General features: G+C 40.5%; 1 protein-coding gene across 4 annotated transcripts in view; it reads right to left on the reverse strand.

The window, feature by feature from the left end:
• The window catches only part of RCOR2 (REST corepressor 2), a 72,721-nt gene that overhangs the window by 18,750 nt on the left and 34,194 nt on the right, over nt 1–19,777 (reverse strand). For 3 of the 4 annotated variants that reach the window (XM_068261490.1, XM_068261487.1, XM_068261488.1), the window contains 6 exons: nt 13,892–13,948; nt 11,531–11,614; nt 10,406–10,458; nt 3,200–3,361; nt 1,777–1,895; nt 1,549–1,618 (listed from right to left, as the gene is read on the reverse strand). In XM_068261490.1, the coding sequence (XP_068117591.1) occupies nt 1,549–1,618; nt 1,777–1,895; nt 3,200–3,361; nt 10,406–10,458; nt 11,531–11,614; nt 13,892–13,943 (540 nt within the window). In that variant the 5' untranslated portion in view covers nt 13,944–13,948. Of the gene's footprint in view, nt 1–1,548; nt 1,619–1,776; nt 1,896–3,199; nt 3,362–10,405; nt 10,459–11,530; nt 11,615–13,891; nt 13,949–18,002; nt 18,026–19,777 lie in introns of those variants that run through there. The other variant, XM_068261489.1, reaches the window with a different exon arrangement.

The following is a 19,777-nucleotide window of genomic DNA, read 5'->3' on the forward strand; positions in this document are numbered from 1 at the left end:
TACACGGAACTAGTAAGTGTATCTGTTTACTTTAGTTTTGTTAATGAAGCAGACTTCTCACTGATGCCGGCTATTATTCATCACAGGCACTGTGATCGGGTTTGGGAACACCTGTTTCCCATTCACCGATCGCAGATTGGCGGGATTGCGTTGAAGACGAGCGGAAATGGCGTGGCGATCGTCAACGGCAGCAGTAAGTAAACAATACATATACAGTGGGATGCGAAAGTTTGGGCAGCCTTGTTAATCGTCATGATTTTCCTGTATAAATCGTTGATTGTCACGATAAAAAATGTCAGTTAAATATATCATATATAGGAGACACACACCGTGATATTTGAGAAGTGAAATGAAGTTTGCAGAGGCAAATTTTGGGCATGTTTACATGCAAAAAGAGGCCATGTACACAAAGTAGAATCTGTTTACTTTTTCTCTACATCTTTGATCTTCACTATTAGACACAGAATGCACCACTGGTCTGTTGCCTAGCAACCTCTGTACAGCATTAGGGCCCCACAGTGTCACCCAGATGATTAAGTTTGATCCGGGAAGGTGACACAAAGTGAGAGTTAATTAAGCATGTGTATGCACCTTAAAGATTCACATTTACATTTTCTATACCGATCGACCTTCCGATCCGATAATTGTAATCAGATTGGTTGAAATCAGAGGGTGTTGGTATTGCCGACTGACAACAAATAATCCTACTATCAATTGGATTGTTGATCTGTTCAGTGGATCTATCTGAAATTATAGGATTGGTTACGGTTTTTAAAGTGGAAATGAACTCTTGCACAGGACAGAAGGAAAACAAAGAAATCCACCCTGTATGTATTTAGAGAGTTATCACAATAATACTTTCATCACAATAGATACTAATCACAAGTATCTCTCAGCTGTGTCAGGTCAAAAATCTCATCAGCCTTGACAGAGCAGCTAATTTGTAAACACAGGAGGTTAACCCTATGTCTGCATCCATGAAAGCAGGAAGTAGACACTGCAGATTTATATCAGCTGTAACAAAGAAACATTTTTCTTTAAAGTTTATTATGATGTTGCTTGTCTTTTAGAGCAGGGAGGAAGTTCTGAGTTCAGGTTCGCTTTAATACCATTTATGGTGGCGATTGAGGTTTTACAATCTGTCCCCCCCCCCCCCCCCCCGCTATCATTGGATCGGAAGGTCAATCTGAATAGAATAAGTAGCCAAACACAATAAAACTAAATCACTGGATTTGTACGTCTAGAACATAAAACAATGGATGACGTAGAAATCATTTTTTTTTTTGTTGAATCTCAGCGAGTTTTGTAGAAAATGAAATCAATGCCAGATCAAGCATGGTGGCAAATTCTATATTCGATGTATCAAACCGTTGTTTACAACCATACACCCGACCCCCGAAAAAAAAAAAAACTAACAAGCAAAAAAACAAAATATAACAGTATGTATTTAGTGGCATGCTTTGCTACTTTTCTGATTCTTTATCATATTTTCCTTTAATCAATAGCTGACCGTTGGCATAATACTGAACCTCTGAATCACAATCTCACCTCTTTCTTGATACCTTTAGCATCTGACTCTGTGTCACTCGTCTTGTGTTGATCGTCTAAGTCTTCATTACTACAAGCAGTAGGAGAGCTGGTCTCATTATAATAATCATATACCTTGAAATACTCCAACCTATTCAGATAGCTGCTAATATATCCCATCAAGCTATTTCCATTTCTAAACCCCCTTGGGCATTCAGCACTACTTATTTGCCACAGGTTCTTTCTCACCCATTCTCCTTTTTGCTCTGTAGACGACGAGCCTGTCTGTCCATCACACTTGTTCTGCATCTGGTCTTCTTCCACAGATAGTAATATTTCACCAGACTGGTCATGAGTTTCTCTGGGATCTGAAGAGAAAATTGGTAGATGGTTACTGGAGTTGCTGAGACATAACATTACTCTATACATGTGCTCAAATAAATAAAATTGCTGAAAGGAAAGTCCCTCTTTTGGTAAACACAGATACATACCACACAAGTACTTTTGTAAATGTATTGAATACAAAAATCTTTCCTTCTCAATTTGTAACCAGCTAAGTAATTTAAAAAAAATGACACTTTCCTGAACTGTACTTCTTTCAGATCTTGGCAGCAATGCTCTGCTGGAGTTCTGTTGTCATGAGCCTGTCCAGAAACTCCTATCTTTCTGCATGAATGAGCTGTAATTTATATAGGGGAGTGCTTGAGAAGAAACAAAAAAACTAAAGTCTGTTCTTTACTTTCATCGAGTATCATTTTAGTTGATAATGTTCAAAAAATCCTCAGAAAAGCTTTAATGTGCAGGTAAAACAGATATGTTCCAGTATATTTTGACAATCAGTGCAACAACACACCAGTCTGTTTCGGGCTTCCACCGGCCCTTTATCAAGCACAGAAAATGCAACAGTAAGTGGAACCATCAATAATAACTGTTCCCAGATGGGTAAAGCCATCAAAGGCAAATGAATGAAAGCCGAGACAATCCCTGAGTGAACGCCGACTATGCACAAGAAGCACATTCGTGGCCGACGAGTTGAAATATACTGGAACATATCTCTTTTCCCTGCACATTAAAGCTTTTCTTAGGATGTTTGGACTTTATCTAATAAAACCGTACTTCTTGTTGCAAGTAAAGGATGGACTTTTTTTTTTGTTCTTGAGCACACAAAATTACTGATATAAGTGGGGGTGTGGTGATAACCCCTTGGGACGTACCCTTGTTATTTCCACATTTATCATTAAACAATGAGCTGCACAGACCAGCTTTATCAACACTTGGTATAATCTGTCAAACTGATAATTAAACAAAAGCGTGCGCGCGCACACAAATAAAAATATTGGGTTGTTTTTTTACTTTATTTACAATGCCCAAGTGTATGTCTATGATAGCCAGGACTGGCTGGAACTGAAGAGAAAACAACATGACCCTAGCTCCAAACATGTACATGCATGCCTGAGAGGGAAGGAGGCTACACACTGCACTATGTTATGGAAAATGCACTGAGAAATGGGTAGTAATTCAGGGCAATGCTAATAAAGGCAGCACTAGTCTGCTATGGAAGGAGGTTCCTTTTGGATTGATAAGAAATTAAGCTTTCCATCCTTTGAGAAACCGATAAAGAGAAATAAATACATATATTAGCCAAGTATACAAGTTTAAAGGCAAAAGTTACCATTTGTTGTATTCGTTGAAAGCATTTTCCATGAAAACTAAATGCTTGCTCGAAAAGAACTTTATCTTCAAGACTCCACTCATCAGGAAAAGGCGTAAAGTTTGCCAGGTCAGCAAGGGAGCGTTCCACATCATGTTTGTGCCACAGAAGCATGCCCAACGCCTGTTAATGACCAGACAAAACATGGCAAACCAAAGGTGAGGAAGAGGAAATGAACAGGATGTCAAACAGACCAACCATTATAGTGTTAAGTATTACCCAGATAGCTCATAGTGACTCCGAACCACTAGGAACGAATAAGGGACTAGAAGAGATCAAAAACCCTTCTTGCTAAAAAGCAATGCTGAATAAAATTTTGCCTTAAAGGATCCAGAGGCTTTCCACTCCAAAGGCAAGTGTCTAAATTGAAGCATTGCAAACCTCACAGGTTTGCTTTAAAACAAAAGTTATTTGCAATAATTCAGCTTTAAAAGGCTTGGGGTCCCAAGCTGATAGTAGACTCTACACCACCCTTGTGGCTGTTTAACTCAGATGCAGCATAAAATCTTAACCACTGGATTTCTGTGTTCCCACCGCAATCGTGCGCACCCGACAGGGGGGACTCAGCTGTCATTTTGACATCTCCCCTTACTGATCAGGCGTTATGCCGATTAGCTGCTGATCACCTGATCCCTATGATCACTGATAATAGTTATAAAAATGCAGCAGCTGCAGCAGGAGAGATTCTCCTCATTCACCGACCGATCTCCCCTCCACGCAGATCCACATCCAGTCTCCAGCACCACAAGCCAGGACCTGGCACTCAGTGGCAGTGTGAGGCTGGGTGCCGATCTGTGCAAAGGGGAAAGCTGCTCGTCGATGGATCTAGGGTAGGCGAGTACATATTTATTCAGCATGCTTTATGGGGGACTACCAGACCAGCCCACCATACTTACCCAGCATGCATCCTGCTGCCAGCTCTGCATATTGGGCAACCACCAGACCACTCCACCAGGGACACACGTCAGGCCACCAGGCACACCTGCTAAGCCACCAGGAAAACCCTGAAGACCACCAGGGAAGCATATGGGGCGCCAATAAACTACCATGGACGTATATTGGGGGCCAGTAGACTACCAGGGAACCATATGGGGGGGGGGGGCAGCTAAACTACTGCCAGGGAGATCTGTATAAAGGAGGTGGAACAGGCCAAAATGGGAAATGTAATAATAGGGATGTAGTGCAAACTATTAAAATAAAATAGACCTTTTTAACACCACCCACTTGTCGACCACATCTCTCTACATAATAAAATGATTAACCTTCCCGATTAACCTTTTTTCCCTTTAATATTAACAATGCTTTTAATTTTTTTCAGTTTAAAGGTGAAAAAGTACACATTGAAGCAAAAACCCACCTTTATTTCAAAATCAAATATTATCACCATATATTGTGATAGGAACCTAATTAAAGGTTTGTGAACAGGAGGAATAGCCAAATAAATGTTCTAAGTTTTAACTACAGTAGCACTTTTTCTTTTCAAACTATGATAGGTACATTTTTTTTTGTTTTAGTTTTATTCTTCTTTTTAAATGTTAAAGCATAATAAACATATTCTTGGGAGAAAATACTTCCCAAATAAATACTAGTTTGTCCCATAAAAAAACAATATATAAATCACTCAAAAGTCCTAAGTAGTAATTAAGTTATTGCTAATTGAATAGGGACATATCAAAACTGCTCGGGGTTTTATGTCAGTACTGAAGTGGTTAAGTTAGCAACTGTGTTTTGCCATGATGCGTCACTCCCGAATATGCAAATCATCTACTTATGCTCTAAACATGCACTGATGAGCACCAAAAAGTCTGAAACAGGCTGTTTGCATGTTGGAGCGATGTGACTGTAAAATTTATAAGCTACAGCAGTTCTGGATGAGTGCCTGGCTTTCAGGAGCAGTAAGAGATGATTTGCATATTCAGGAGTCATGGGAAACCACAGCTGTTCAGGAGTCATGGGAAACCACAGCTGTTCACTTAAAGATGAAATATCACAAATACTTTTGTTTAAAGAAGGCAACATTATATTCACGATTATAATGAGTGAGGGTCCGTTTACACTGCTGCGGAAATCGGGCTGGATCCGCAGAGTTTCCCCTCAAGCAAATCGCGCGGGGAAACTCTGCCATAGGGGCTAATGCTGCCGCCGTCCAAATTGTTTGCCTTAGAGATTTGGCCAACATTGCAGCATTTTTCCGTGCGGCCAGCAGCGAATCCCATAACCGTGCATGGCACAGCATCTGGGATTCATCTGCGTGCCCGCAGATCAGGAAGTGCCGCCGCGCATCTCGCAGCCATGCGTGGCAGCTAGTGGAAATGGGCCCTAAGAGTCAGCATATGGTTATACAAAAGAGAATATCCATCATAATTCTGCATTGTAAAAGATTAGTACAGTTAGTTACTGTTATTACAGTTACAGTTAGTACAGCTGCTGATCACACACTATGGGCCTCAATGCACTAAGCTTTATCAAACACTTTATCGAACGTTTGATATTTAACCTAATGAGTAAAATCTGATTTTGAATTTACTCAGGTGTTATAGATTTATCAAATGTTTTATGGATAAAACATTCGATAAATCTATAACACCTTAGTAAATTCAAAATCAGATTTTACTCATGAGGTAAAATATCAAACGTTCGATAAAGTGTTTGATAAAGCTTAGTGAATTGAGGCCTATATGTGTTGCTGAAATGTGCAGAGCAACGATACCACGAACAAAGCCTCACATAGAGTACTGCTGTACCCTCCAGCTTCTAGGTGGAGAAGCAGCCCACTATATTTTCACTGAGGACAGAGCAGCTGACACTGACACCACCCTTTGGGTCCCAATCACATGTCAGATCATATCATGTGATCGAAAACCAGAAGGAGATGTCAGCAGTACAGCGATTGCTCGGTGGAATAAGTTGAGAGGCGGTGGATGAAGAGTAGAGCCGATTCAGCATCCAAAACAAGTAAATATTAAAGGGCTTCCTGCCGCTCTGCATAGTCTGCCAGGCTGGGAGGGGCGGCAGAGAAAATGTGGCCTTGCAGCACACATATGTTTTTCCATGTGTGCCTGCTAAAGGGTTAAATATACTTGCTGCCTGACTGTCTGTAATACGCTGAATTGGTGTATACCAGGTACCAAAAGCTGCATACAGTACAGTCACGAGGTATTCAGACCCCTTCACTTTTTGGTACATTAAAGCCTCATGCTGATCTTATTTCAATTAACATTTCACTCATCAAGCAGCTCTTAATACCATGTGACAAAAATAACATTTCAACAATTTGTAAAAAAGAAAAAAAAAAATGAAATACGGTAATTACACTGACACAAGTATTTAAGAGTGAGGGTAGGTGCACACATAACCTAACATGAAAGGTCGCGTTTTTATGTCATGTGCAGGTTTTTTGTGTGTGCGTTTTTGCTGAGTTTGCGGGTTTTTTTTTTTTTTTACTGCAGATATGTTTTTTAAGCGTTTTGCATGCGCTTTAATGAGTTTGTGTTTCGCATATACAAAAATGCATTGTATGAGTTTTCAGGCGTTTTTCAGTTGCGTTTTATGCAAATAACTAGAAAGACAACAGGAAATACATCACAAAACAACCTTTTTTACATAACAAACATGTAAAACGCATACCATTGCATTTCCATTGACTTTCATTATGTGCGTTTTTGATGCATTTTTGCATAATATGCAACAAAACCAGCGTTTTTAAAAGTGCACGCATACAAAACGCATATACATTTTAATATGTATTTTAACCTGTGGCCCATAGGCTTCCATTAGCGGCAAAAACGCAGCATTTTTCGCAACGCTAGCGTTTCTGCTAAGTGTGCACCTAGCCTAACTCCCAGCAGTGAGTGAACCCAAGGTGAAAATAAACTGATGAGATAAACAATTATATTTATCCTGTTATATTTTCACTGTTTTATTGTTTTTGCTCAATTACACATTCACTGAAGTATGCCAGAGCTAAAATCTTTGAACTATTGAACCTTTTTATCTCTTTCCTGCTCGCAGAAGCTATTTTCTGCTATGAAAGTAGTAGGAAGTAGGACAATGTAGTCTGGCCCAGTCCTGACTCAGACAGGATCTTTCAGGCAGAGAAAGAATAAAAGGAACACAGCATAATAATTTGTGTGCTAGGCACTGTAGATACACATGTCTATCTCATCATGTCACATGTTACCTTGGGTATCCTTTAACATCCTGGACCCTCTACAATCTGGCTTTAAGAAACACCACAGCTGTGAAACAGCCCTCATCCAAGTCTGCAACGATCTGCTCATGGCAAGGGACAGATGGGAATGCTCCATCCTAATTCTGTTGGATCTCTCAGCTGCTTTTGATACAGTTGACCATGAAATCCTGCTTAACAGACTGCAGGAGTACTGTGGCATCAGTGGATCAGTCCTCCAGTGGTTCAGATCATTCCTGACTGACAGAACACAGAGAGTATCCCTAGGACCTATAATGTCCAAACCTGCACCTCTACAATTCGGAGTGCCACAAGGATCAATCCTATCCCCTCTGCTGTTTGCAATCTACATGTTGCCACTCGGTACACTTATCCAACGACATGGCCTGACGTACCACTGCTACGCCGATGACACACAGCTATACCTGTCCTTCAAACCTGGTGGAACAGACCCTACCCCAAAAATAAACTCTTGCTTAGCTGAGCTTCAGGCATGGATGAATGATAACTGGTTGAAACTGAATGCTGACAAAACTGAGGTCCTGTTTGTCCAAAGCCAGTGCTCGCCATCAAAACAGCTCTATCCTAAAGCAACACCAATCAGGATTGGGAATTCAGACATAAACAGCTCCAACCTTGTGCGCAGCCTTTGCGTACTATTCGATGGGGAATTGAGTTTCAGAAACCAAATTTCATCTGTAGTTAAATCTTCCTTCTTTCATCTGAAGAACATTGCAAAGATTAAACATCTGATTCCCCCAGAGGATCTTCAAACCCTAGTCCACGCCTTCATCACATCACGGCTGGACTACTGCAATGCCCTTTATGCTGGCCTCCCCAAAAAAGACCTGCGTCGCCTGCAATTAGTGCAGAATGCTGCTGCCAGATTGCTAACAAACCAGCCTCGCCACTGTCACATTACACCGATCCTTCACTCACTGCACTGGCTACCAGTAGAATGGAGAATACTCTTCAAGATTGGACTGCTGACATTCAAATCCCTGCACAATCTGGGCCCTGGATACATGAAGGACTTGCTGAAGCTGCACCACACCTCTCACAACCTCAGATCAGCAAGTTCTATAAACTTGGTCACTCCCAGAGTGCACCTCAAAAAATCTGGAGAAAGAGCCTTCTGTCATGCTGCCCCTACTCTTTGGAACTCCCTACCACACCCAGTAAAGACAGCACCATCCCTGGAGCTATTCAAATCCAGACTGAAAAGCCACCTGTTTAGCCTGGCATTTCCAGATTTATAAAATTCTTCCTCTGTACCACGATGGTCGGAGCCATGCTTATGCGCTTTGAGTCCCACGGGAGAAAAGCGCTTTACAAATGTTATTTGTTGTTGTTGTTGTTTAAGTATCCCATGGTTTTATTTACACATTCACAAAGTAGGTTGAATATTTTACTGTCTCTATCAGTATCAGCCTATTGACCTTTTTATCTCTCCCTGTCCTCTGAAGTTTTATTCTTCCAGGAAAACATTTATGGCTGTAACTTTGTTATCAGTGATGTCTACTATATTACCAACCAACAAGACAGAAGCTGTCACTTCCATGCCTAGAAATTAACTATTTCAGACAGCAAAATAAATCAAGTAAAACTGTTTGGTTATGAATACGTTTTGTACTGTACATGTTAATGTCACATATTGCCTCGGGTACACTTTAAATGTACCTGTTTAAAGGACACCTGAAGTGAGTATATGGAGGCTGCCATATTTTTTTCTTTTTAAACAATAACAGTTGCCTGGCAGCCCTGCAGATCTATTTGGGTGCAGAAGTGTCTGAATCAAACCAGAAACAGGCATGCGGCCAATCTTGTCATATCTAGCAATAATGTCAGAAACACCTGATCTTCTGCATGATTGTTCAGGGTCTATGGCTAAAAGTATTAGAGGCAGAGGCTCGGCGGGATAGCCAGGCAACTGGTATTGCTTAAAAGGGAATAAAATATGGCAGCCTCCGTATCCCTCTTACTACAATTACAACATTCAAAATTGTCTGGCTGTCCTGCTGATCCTCTGCCTCTAATACTTTTAGCCATAGACCCTGAACAAAAAACAAATATAGCTAAAATCCTTTTTCATCTTTGTCATTTTAGAGTGTTCGTTGTTGCTAAATGACAGAAAATACATTTAAATGGGATAAGCATAAGGTTGCAAAATACCAAAAACTGAAGGGACTGGAATATTATCTGAATGCACTGTATACGCAAGGACGAGGAATGTAGCAAAGTGAATTCGTGCCTAGTCTTGCATGTGGATGTGTTTTACAACACAGCCATAATGCAAGGACGGCACAAACACATTTGGCTTGTTCTATTTTAATTAAATTGTCCACTGATGCCTGGCATAAGTTTGCAACCATCACTCGGATCACATCAGACCACAGTTAGGATAGCTGGAAGGTTAGGGAAATAGTGCTTGTAGCATTGAATTCATGTTCACGCTGCTGCAGTCAGAATATTGTAAAAAAAGAAAGAGAAAAAGAAACTTCTGTTTATTGCAAAGACATACCGTACCCAACGTGTTTATTAACCTTTGAGTAGTCTTTGCTGTTTGCAATAATCCCAAAGATTTTAAACAATCCAGACCAGGAATGCTGGAATGCTAAGGTTCTGGACTATTTTCCAACTTTTGAGAACCTTAGTGAATCAGACCCTTTATGTATTGACAGGACCAGGCATATACTGCATACCAAAAAATGTGAAATGTAAAAATGCCCTCAGAGAATACAAGAAAACATTCAGTATTGTTTACTTGGGAAGAGCAACGAATGATGGATATAGTGAACTAAATCTGTCTGTAGTACTAGGAATATAGTCACAAACACTGCGTAGCTCTCCAACTACAGTACTAAATGTCTGAAGAAACCTGCATAGCACTGGCATATACCCGAACTATAGTGAAGAATATGCAACATTAATAATCCAACCAATGATAATGCTTAATCCTCCTCTCAAACAAGCCCTACCTGCTCTTCATTGTACCCGTGCTTCTCTTTTGCCATTGAGATATATTCATCCACTGCAACACAAAAAGGAGAACACACCTGCAATTAAGGAAGCTCCAGAGCAACCAAAAAGTGACAAAATGTGGTGAAAAAAATGCAATATGCTTTGTACTAACTGACACTATTAATAGCTCTCTTGGTTTGACTTTACTATTGCAAATGAAAGAAGACTACAGAAACAACCAACTACTAACTCAAAAGTGCAAGGCCTATTGGAACTGTGACATACTGGTACTTGTAAAGTCACTACAGTGTCATTCTTTAAACTGAAAATATACTCAAAACTATTCTTTAAAGCCCAACTCCAGATAAAATACTGTATATTCTGGCGTACAAGACTACTTTTTAACCCTTAAAAATCTTCTGAAAAGTTGGGGGTCGTCTTATATGCCGGGTGTCAATGATGTCGGGTGATACGCCCTATCCTGTTATCGCCTTTCAGATCTCGCTGCAGAGGACTGTAGTTAAGCGGCACAGGTGTACATGTGCAAGATCTGAGAGGCAGAGAAGGAGGTAAATGGATACACGGGCGGGTCAGACAGGTAAAAGAGGCGTGTTTTATCGGTACAGCACGATCTATTCTTCCATACCGCTTTAACAAACAGAGACAGGGGGAACTGACCAATCCAACCAGTCAATCCCGTGTAAACCGTTATATACTGGGTACCACATACAGTATAGCACCAGTATATGATTTTTTTTATTTTATTTTTATTTGGTGTGCATTTGAAGAGGGGTAGTCTTATACGGCAAGTATATCCCAAACTCTATAACTCTAATATCTGAAAAAGTTGAGGGTCGTCTTATACGCCCAGTTGTCTTATATGCTGGAATATATGGTTTATTGTAGTTTTTATAAGTGGACGGTTGTTAGAACATATGTTTGCAGTAGCCTATCACAGTGAAGATCTTAGTCACAAGATCCAGCACTTTTACACTAAACTGAGAATTACATGAATGCAGGGCTGGTGCTTCCATGTGGTCATAAGAAGTCACCTAGTTATTAGTTAGTGATAGAAACTTTCATTGTCTTATAACTTAGTAAGTTTTCCACTTTCTAAAAAAATAATAAATATAACAACATACCTTTTGCATCTGGTATACTATGACTTGGAGACCACACTAACATATTCTGCATTTCCTCCTCGTCATCGGGTGGTGGCATTTTTCCTGTGAAGACAATACAAAGATAGTAATTACGGAAAGACTAAAGACCAAGAGGTGAAAGATGTGCTGCATGCCAGAGGCAAATGCATTTATTTCTTCACATCAATTTAGCATGAAAAACATTGTTAACAAGGTGTGTATATTCTGAAATGTATGTTTCTTTAAAGGTATTTTTTCACGGAACATGAGAACTTTCTTGGCCAGTAAAGGGAGAGCCAAGCTTGTAAGCTAATTAGTCTCCTGTTGAATCATCGTGTAAATATAAAACTAATGTTGGGAATACATGGTTAGATTTATGCGCCGGATCGAGCGGCGCATCCCCACCGGCGCCTGGATCGATCCCCGTTCGTCCCCGCGGGCGCTCCTTAACTTCCGCTCGTTTTCTTCTCATTGTCCGCCCGCGGGTATTGAGCGGGGAATCGAGCGCCTCGCTGATCGGACCTGTCGGAAATTATCAATCGAGCCATCAGCGGCTCGATTGATAAGAAATTATCTAACCGTGTATTCCCAGCATAACATTCCAATTCAACAGATGATCAGTTACTCCCCAATCAAACAGAGATAGGAGCAGCACTCAATTGATCAGAATTTAGCAAAATTCTGATAAAACAAAATGATTCAAACCAATGCCGTGTTAGTGCTCAAAGTGTGGTAACCGCTCACTGCTGAAAATTGCTGTCTGCTTAATGAAAATGTACCACTGCTCCTGATGACATTTTCAACAGATAAAGTTTGTTGATTGGCAAGAACAGGGTCAAAGGGTAACCTGAAAATTAAAAGGGAATTAACCTAATAAAACCTAAAAATGATAACTAAACTTATGTTTTTTGTTTTTTTTCTTTTAAATTAAAGGCATTTGTATTTTCTCCTCTGAGGCATGATTAGCTAATAGTTTTACTTTATCTCTGTGAACTGCCGTTCATTTAGCCCAAAGGCTCACACACGTTCAACTTAATGCACAACCAACCGCACAAGTGGTTTACGTGACACGTACGTACACACACGCCAACCAACCCCCTTAAATACTATGACCCTTATGCAATTTACTTTTTCTCCTTGGTGATACTTTCAAAATTGTCAATAAAATGCCCGTTAAGCCACCAACAAGCAAGAAAATACTCAAAATAATTTTGACCGTACTTTTTCACCTACTTTTTGGTACTTTTTCGGTTGCAAAGTGCTGAAAAGTTATTTAAAATCACATTTAAAAAAAAAATATGAAAAATTATCTCCTAGAACTCAGGAGAAATAGTTAATTGCATATGGGTCTATGTGTACAAGCTAAATGACAAACTGTACAACATGTCCGCATTCAAAAACAACAACGTTGTTTCAAAAGACTTGTACATACATTCTAACCTGCATGATAGTTAGGCAGATGGATCTGGCAAACAACCTGTTATCAGCTGGTCACCTGGCTGTTTTCCAGCCGTATACACTCCCAACTTATCTTCCAACAGACAAGTTTGGAAGATAGTTGGAAAGATTGTTGGTAAGTGTGTATGAGCCTTAACACATTGTTAGTGATTGTGTTTATAGATAATTGCAGTTGGTGCTGTCTGGTTTTTTTCTTGTCCGCCAGTAGTAAAGATGTTGACCAACAGGTGCTCATTGTGGATCAAATACCATGGACGAATTACAGTACAAGGCAAGTATCAACCATTTCTTGATCTATCTTTACAGTGTTCTCCCCAGGCTCTTTTAGCCGGGTGCTCCACCCGGCTAGTTTTGGTGAGCACCTGGCTGTCATTGGCTCACTCCCTCCTCTGCTGTAAGCAGAATTGTGCAGAGCAGTGCTGGCCCTGTATTCGCTCATCTCACCCCACCCGGCTGCTTTTTCATGCCACCCAGCTGGAAAAAAATTCTGGGGAGAAAACCCAATATAGGTTGATTTATTTTTTCACCCTACCACTAGCCTTCAGTAAAGTGCCTCTTTAATTGATTAACTAGGTTCTTGTTATCTAATTTTAGGACCTACATGAAAAACAAACTATGTTTTGATCATTTAGACATGCAACTTAAGACGTACTTAGAAAATAAAAATATTCTTTCAAAAAGACGTACTTAGAATTTGAAAGGGTTAACAAACTTTAAAGCTCTACTGTATAAACACACGTTCTACACAGTAATAAATATTGCAGTGCTTTAACATACAGATCAACTTATTTTTTAAGTACATCTGCCAAAACAGAACTATGACAAAAACAAAAAAAGAACTATTTAAAAATGACCAATTTAGGATTAAAGAATAAAATAAATGGACAAAAATAATGTACATACCTGGGATATAGTCAGGAAGCTGTGGCTGATAATCAGAGCCAACTCTAATCATACTGTCTGTAAGAAAAAAAAATGTAAGTAATGTATGTATCAGCAATCAGCGAAGAACATGTGAATGATGGTCATTCAGTAATAATGGCCTTTTTTGCCTTATAAATAATAATATAATAATAATAATAATAATAATAATAATCTAAAAAAAGAACCTTCAAGATTAGTTTAAAGGAAAGTATGGATTGCTAACAATACATATCCATAAACCTACGAGCGAAAGGACTGCTCACACTACAAAAGACTCAGGCCCCTTTTACACTGGGGCGTGTTCGTTGCATTACTGCATGGTAACGCTCAGCAATGAAAGTCTCTGGGGCCTTACATTCTTGACTGATGCAATGCACCAGAAGTGACGTTTTTGCAGCGCAGCCAATGCTAGGGCATCTGCACTTTGGTGGCAGGCTTGTGCAGCGAACCGGAAGTCATGTAAGTCTTTGGCAATTCAGCTTCTTTAAAATGGCTTTCGCACTGGTGTTGCGGTGCACATGTGCGGAAGCATATTTTTTCAATACACTTCCGCACAATTTGTATTTCCACCACAGGAAGTGAGCGTTACAGAGCCTGACTTCCTGCTTGGCTTTCAGACAGAAAGGGGATTATCACGTATTAATGTGGAATTTCCCAAAGGCTATTTTTAGCATTGCGATGCAATGCGATCCACATCTGCAGGTTGGCAGTGTGAAACTGGCCTCAAAGTGCTCACATGCTTTTTTTCAACACATTTTGTACTGTGTAGGTGTTAAATGCATTTGTGTTTGTATGGAACAAATTCCCAGTGAAAGACATTGGGACTGTGTCTGTGTATAGATGGATGCCAAAATGCAGCTTGCGAGTGAATTTCTGCTTCAGAAAATAAAGGAACATGTAGAGGGGAAACTGTACACAGGCAAATCACTGCGCATCTCCAAAAGAAATTTTATGAAAAACATCTAGATCGTGTATAGTGTGAAGAAGCCTTTAAAAGCTGCTGTTTATTTTGACATTGGTATTTGGCTATATAACCCCATCGTTGGTGATGTAATTCTTCTACTTGGCCATTGCTAGTGGAAACTCTCTTCATAATACCTAACCCTAACCCCCCTCATTAACCTCTTCCTGATGCCTAACTTTAACTTCCACTCCTCGCGTCAACCCATTCTTAGCTAATTTCCCCCGATTTAAGGCCTAATGATAATCTTGGCCATTAATCTTACTCTTACGCCTAACTCTAACTGAAGCAATTACTTCCACATAAACCTATCCCAAAGCAATATCACTTGTCATCGTATTCATCCCATACTTCAATGTACAGTATGTGTTTATTCATACTCTCTGACCATAACCTACTTAATGTCTCTCCTCTTTTCCTACCACCCTGGCACAAGCACGCTCACACACTCGCAGAAACTATAGCAATCTAGACATGCACTCTGTCTCTGATGCCCTGGCACCTCTCCTCACACAATCCTTCACTGACCCAGACTCTGCTGCTATACACTACAACAGCTCCATTACAAAAGTCATGGATGACTTTCGCCCCTCTCGCCAATGTCCGCCCTCACCTTGTCAGTCGCCAACCCTGAATGACCAAAGCCACTAAACAGTTAAAAAGATGCTCTACAGCAGCTGAACGGCATTGGAGGAAAAGTAACACAAGTGAGGACTTCATCTTATATAAAATAGCCTTGAACAACTTCAGAAACGCACTCTCTGTGGCAAGAGTCCTATTTTTCTTCCCTAATATCCGCCCATTTCCACAACCCAAAACGCTTGTTCAGCACCTTCAACTCCATTCTCCATCTCCTCCTCCTCCATCTTGCCTATCAGCTGAAGAATTTGCAACATACTGCACTGACAAAATCCAAAGTGATTTCTCCATGCAGCCCTCAAATCCTACCTCCACAATGCTCTCCAACTGCCTTCTCTCCACTCTCTGAACATTCTCTCTCCGCTGTAATATCCAAAGCTTATCTAACCACCTGTCCTTTGGATCCTATTCCCTCCCATTTCATTCCACAGCTATCCTCATCTCTCATGCCTGCACTAACATCGCTATTTAACCTGTCCCTCTCCACTGGCATCTTTCCGTCCCCACTCAAAAAGGCTGTTGTGACACTACTTAAAAAACCATCTCTAGATCCTACCACACTCGCCAACTACCACCCAGTGCCACTTCTCCCATTTGCATCCAAATTACTTGAACGCCATATACATGCAGAATTAAGCCATTATTTATGTGCTAACTCCCTACTTGATCAGTTCTAGTCTGGCTTTCGCTCCAACCAGTCCACAGAAACTGCCCTTATTAAAGTGGTCAATGATCTTCTTACAGCTAAATCCAAAAGGTCAATTTTCCATACTCATCCTTCTTGACTCGTCATCAGCATTTGATACTGTCGAACACACCTTACTCCTACAAATACTTTCAAATGTAGGAATAAAAGGTCTTGCTCTCACATGGTTATCTTCCTACCTCTCTGGAAGGTCCTTCACAGTCTCCTACTCAGATCAGATCTCTTCTCCTCATGCTTTGTCTGTCAGGGTTCCTCAAGGCTCGGTCCTTGGTCCCCTCCTCTTTTCCATCTACATACACGGTCTTGGTGACTTAATCAACTCATTCGGGTTTCAATACCACCTGTATGCAGATGATACAAAACTGTACTTCTCGGCCCCAGACCTAAACTCCCTCCTCAAAAGTGTTCCTGACTGCTTGTCTGCTATATCCTTCTTCATGTCCTCTCGTTTCTTAAAACTTAATATGAGTAAAACAGAACTAATCATTTTTCCACCGTCTCTCTCCACCTCTCTGCCTGAAGTAATAATAAATGTTAATAACACTCTCATAACTTTAGTTCCCAAAGGATGGTGCTTGGGGGTAATATTCGACTCAGCTCTCTTTTTTAATCCTCATGTTCACTCCATTACCAGCTCCTGCCATCTCCAACTCAAAAACATATCTCGCATCCAACCTTTTCTCACTGAAGATACAACTAAAATGTTAATACATGCTCTTATAATATCTCGTCTGGACTACTGCAACATACTACTTTGTGGACTACCTTCTAACAGACTGGCCCCGCTCCAGTTGGTAGTGAACTCAGCTGCTTGTCTCATTCATCTCTCTTCTCGATCTTCCTCTGCCCCTCTTTGTCAAGCTTTTCACTGGCTGCAAATTCACCAAAGGATCCAGTTCAAACTCCTAACCTACAAAGCTCTCCACAATCTCTCTCCCCGGTACATATCCTCACTAATTTCCAGATACAAACCCAATCACAATCTCAGATCTGCACATTATCTTCTGTTGTCCTCCTCTAGAATTACCTCCTCACATTCACGTTTACAAGATTTGTCAAGCGCTTCACCCCTCCTCTGGTATGCCCTCCCACAACACATCTGTCACTCACCAATCTTTGTTACCTTTAAACGCTCTCTAAAAACTCATTTGTTCCGACAAGCATATGCGCTACCTTAGGCCACTTCCCTTTGTCCTAAGGCCAAATTGCACTCCTACTAGGTACCCTAAAACACACTGCCTCTATATTTTTGTTGTATACTTCCCCTCCTCGTCCCCCCCCCCCCCCCCATTCCCTTTAGATTGTAAGCTTGCAAGGGCAGGGCTCTCTCCCCCTTTTGTGTCTTGGTAACCATTATACATTTTATTTATTATGTTACTTTTATCACTGTCATTACCAATTCTATATTTTGTATTCTGTATCATTTTTTGTATTTTGTCACTAATTATGTATCTTGTATATTGGTGTACACTATTGTCTGTACTATTATGTACCCCATGTTCGTTTCTTACTTTGTACAGTGCCACGGAATATGTTGGCGATTTATAAATCAATAATAATAATCATAATAATATGTATATATGCAATATAACCCACTGTGCACTGAATTTAGCGAGTATAGTAAGTACTGTAGCAGTGACCATTTAACCTTGTATTGCAGAGGTGTGTCAGCTAGCTCACTACCAACCTACCAACAGTACAACCACCTCTCAGTACCAGGACATTTGTGGTTGTTAGCAGCCTGTTTCCTCCCCATACTGCAAAGAACTAAAGAGAGAAAATACCTGCAACTGCACCCATGTCTCTCTGTCCATATGATCAATGTAACCAAAAAAGTGCTGGGGGGGGGGGCGGGATAATGGGGGGTGGAGTTCCAAAATATTTGCGATGCAGGGTGGCCAGTAGCCACAGAAGTAAAAGCATCTGCATATATATATAGTTTGGCTGAAAAGAAAGTAAGATAAAGAAGGCACAACATTTTTTGCCTTTTAGAGAATTTCAGTTCACTGACTGTTGTGTTGGCCCCAGTACTGGCACACCTCTGCTACACACATGCAGTCAATGTCAGAAAACCTGAGTCACTGGTTCAAAGTGTTAGTGCCAAAGAATTAGGATGGCAGCCAAGCAAGTAGTACATTTTTAAAGAGATTAACCACTTCCCCTCCCCCGAGACGAGTAACTACGTCCCTGCAAATTGCCATAACTCTATGCAGGGATGTAGCTGCTACGTCCCTTCCTGCCATGCGTTCCCGATTGCCCCCCACGCTTGTTACCGCCGATAGTTAGCAGCTAGATCAATGAATGGGAACATAGATGGTAGGCTCTATATTCTTCTATTAACAGATTTCCTTCCCTGACTACCACCCCCCCCCCCCCCTTATAAAAGGAATCACTGCTTCATCATGTACATACATGCTAAGCAAGCTCTACTGTATGTACTATGAAGCCCAACTGACTGAAAACCTCAGTTTAGCAGGTCAATTTCGCTCTGAGACCAAGGGTGTCTAACACCATTACAGTCACAGTAGGCACAGAGACACACAACAAACTACTCATTACTTACTATAACTAACAAGTCACGATGATTTAACATTTACTGAGAAAGTCACAAACTGATAAAGTTTCAACCATATATATTAATTTGAACAGAGTGCAACTGCTTACACTTTTAGCACACATTTTATTGACACAATGTAAAAATATCAACTTAGAGAAAGCTAAGGAGAAAAACTGAATTGCATATGGCCTGATTTATGGTATTACTAGACTCATACTACTAGGCCACAATAGAGTGGTGATTTACAGAGCATTTTTTGACGAGGCTTGAAATTATCACCTAGGAGAAAACGCATGAGAAAAAGATAATTGCATGTGGGCCCTTATCGGTTTATATCATCTCTCATTTGTTTATCTCATGTATTAGCTCTCCTTACAGTTAAGGTGAAAAATAAGTACATTTTGCAAATCAACCCATATAGAAGACCATATGGCCACATGAAAATGTAAACCAAGAGAGGACCAGGTACATTTTCAGAAGTCATTCCAGATCCAGGAACAGGAGTAACCAAAACCAGTTGCCACGGTAGAGGAAGAGCAAGACCTTCTGTGCAACTAATTTGAAACCATCATAAATAAGAAAGCTCAAATAATTCCCAACACAGTCACAAAGACCCAGGGCTACCTTCTTGAAGCATTTGAGTATTAGAGTTTCTCTATTCCCATGCTCACAGAAATCCCAGCCATAGAGAAAGCCACTGCACTCTACCAATAACAGAATGGGCTAGACCTGCAGTGTTGCTAGGACATCTGGTAGCCAATCTACTTTCCAAACATCACGGCTAAAATCCACAATCATTTTGAAAACCTGCTCCAGATACTGTTACATTGCAATGTAAAGCAGTTGGTCCAGAGACAGACAGTTCAGCTTGTAAAGCTTGGTACACAATTTCAATTTTGATTGGCCAATCACTGACCAATTTTATCACCTCTATGTAGTATGAGAGTTAACAGATATTGAATACTATGCATAGATTGTGTAGGTAAACCCTCATACATGGAG

The sequence above is a fragment of the Hyperolius riggenbachi genome, chromosome 11 (genome assembly GCF_040937935.1).
Source record: "Hyperolius riggenbachi isolate aHypRig1 chromosome 11, aHypRig1.pri, whole genome shotgun sequence".
NCBI lineage: Eukaryota > Metazoa > Chordata > Amphibia > Anura > Hyperoliidae > Hyperolius > Hyperolius riggenbachi.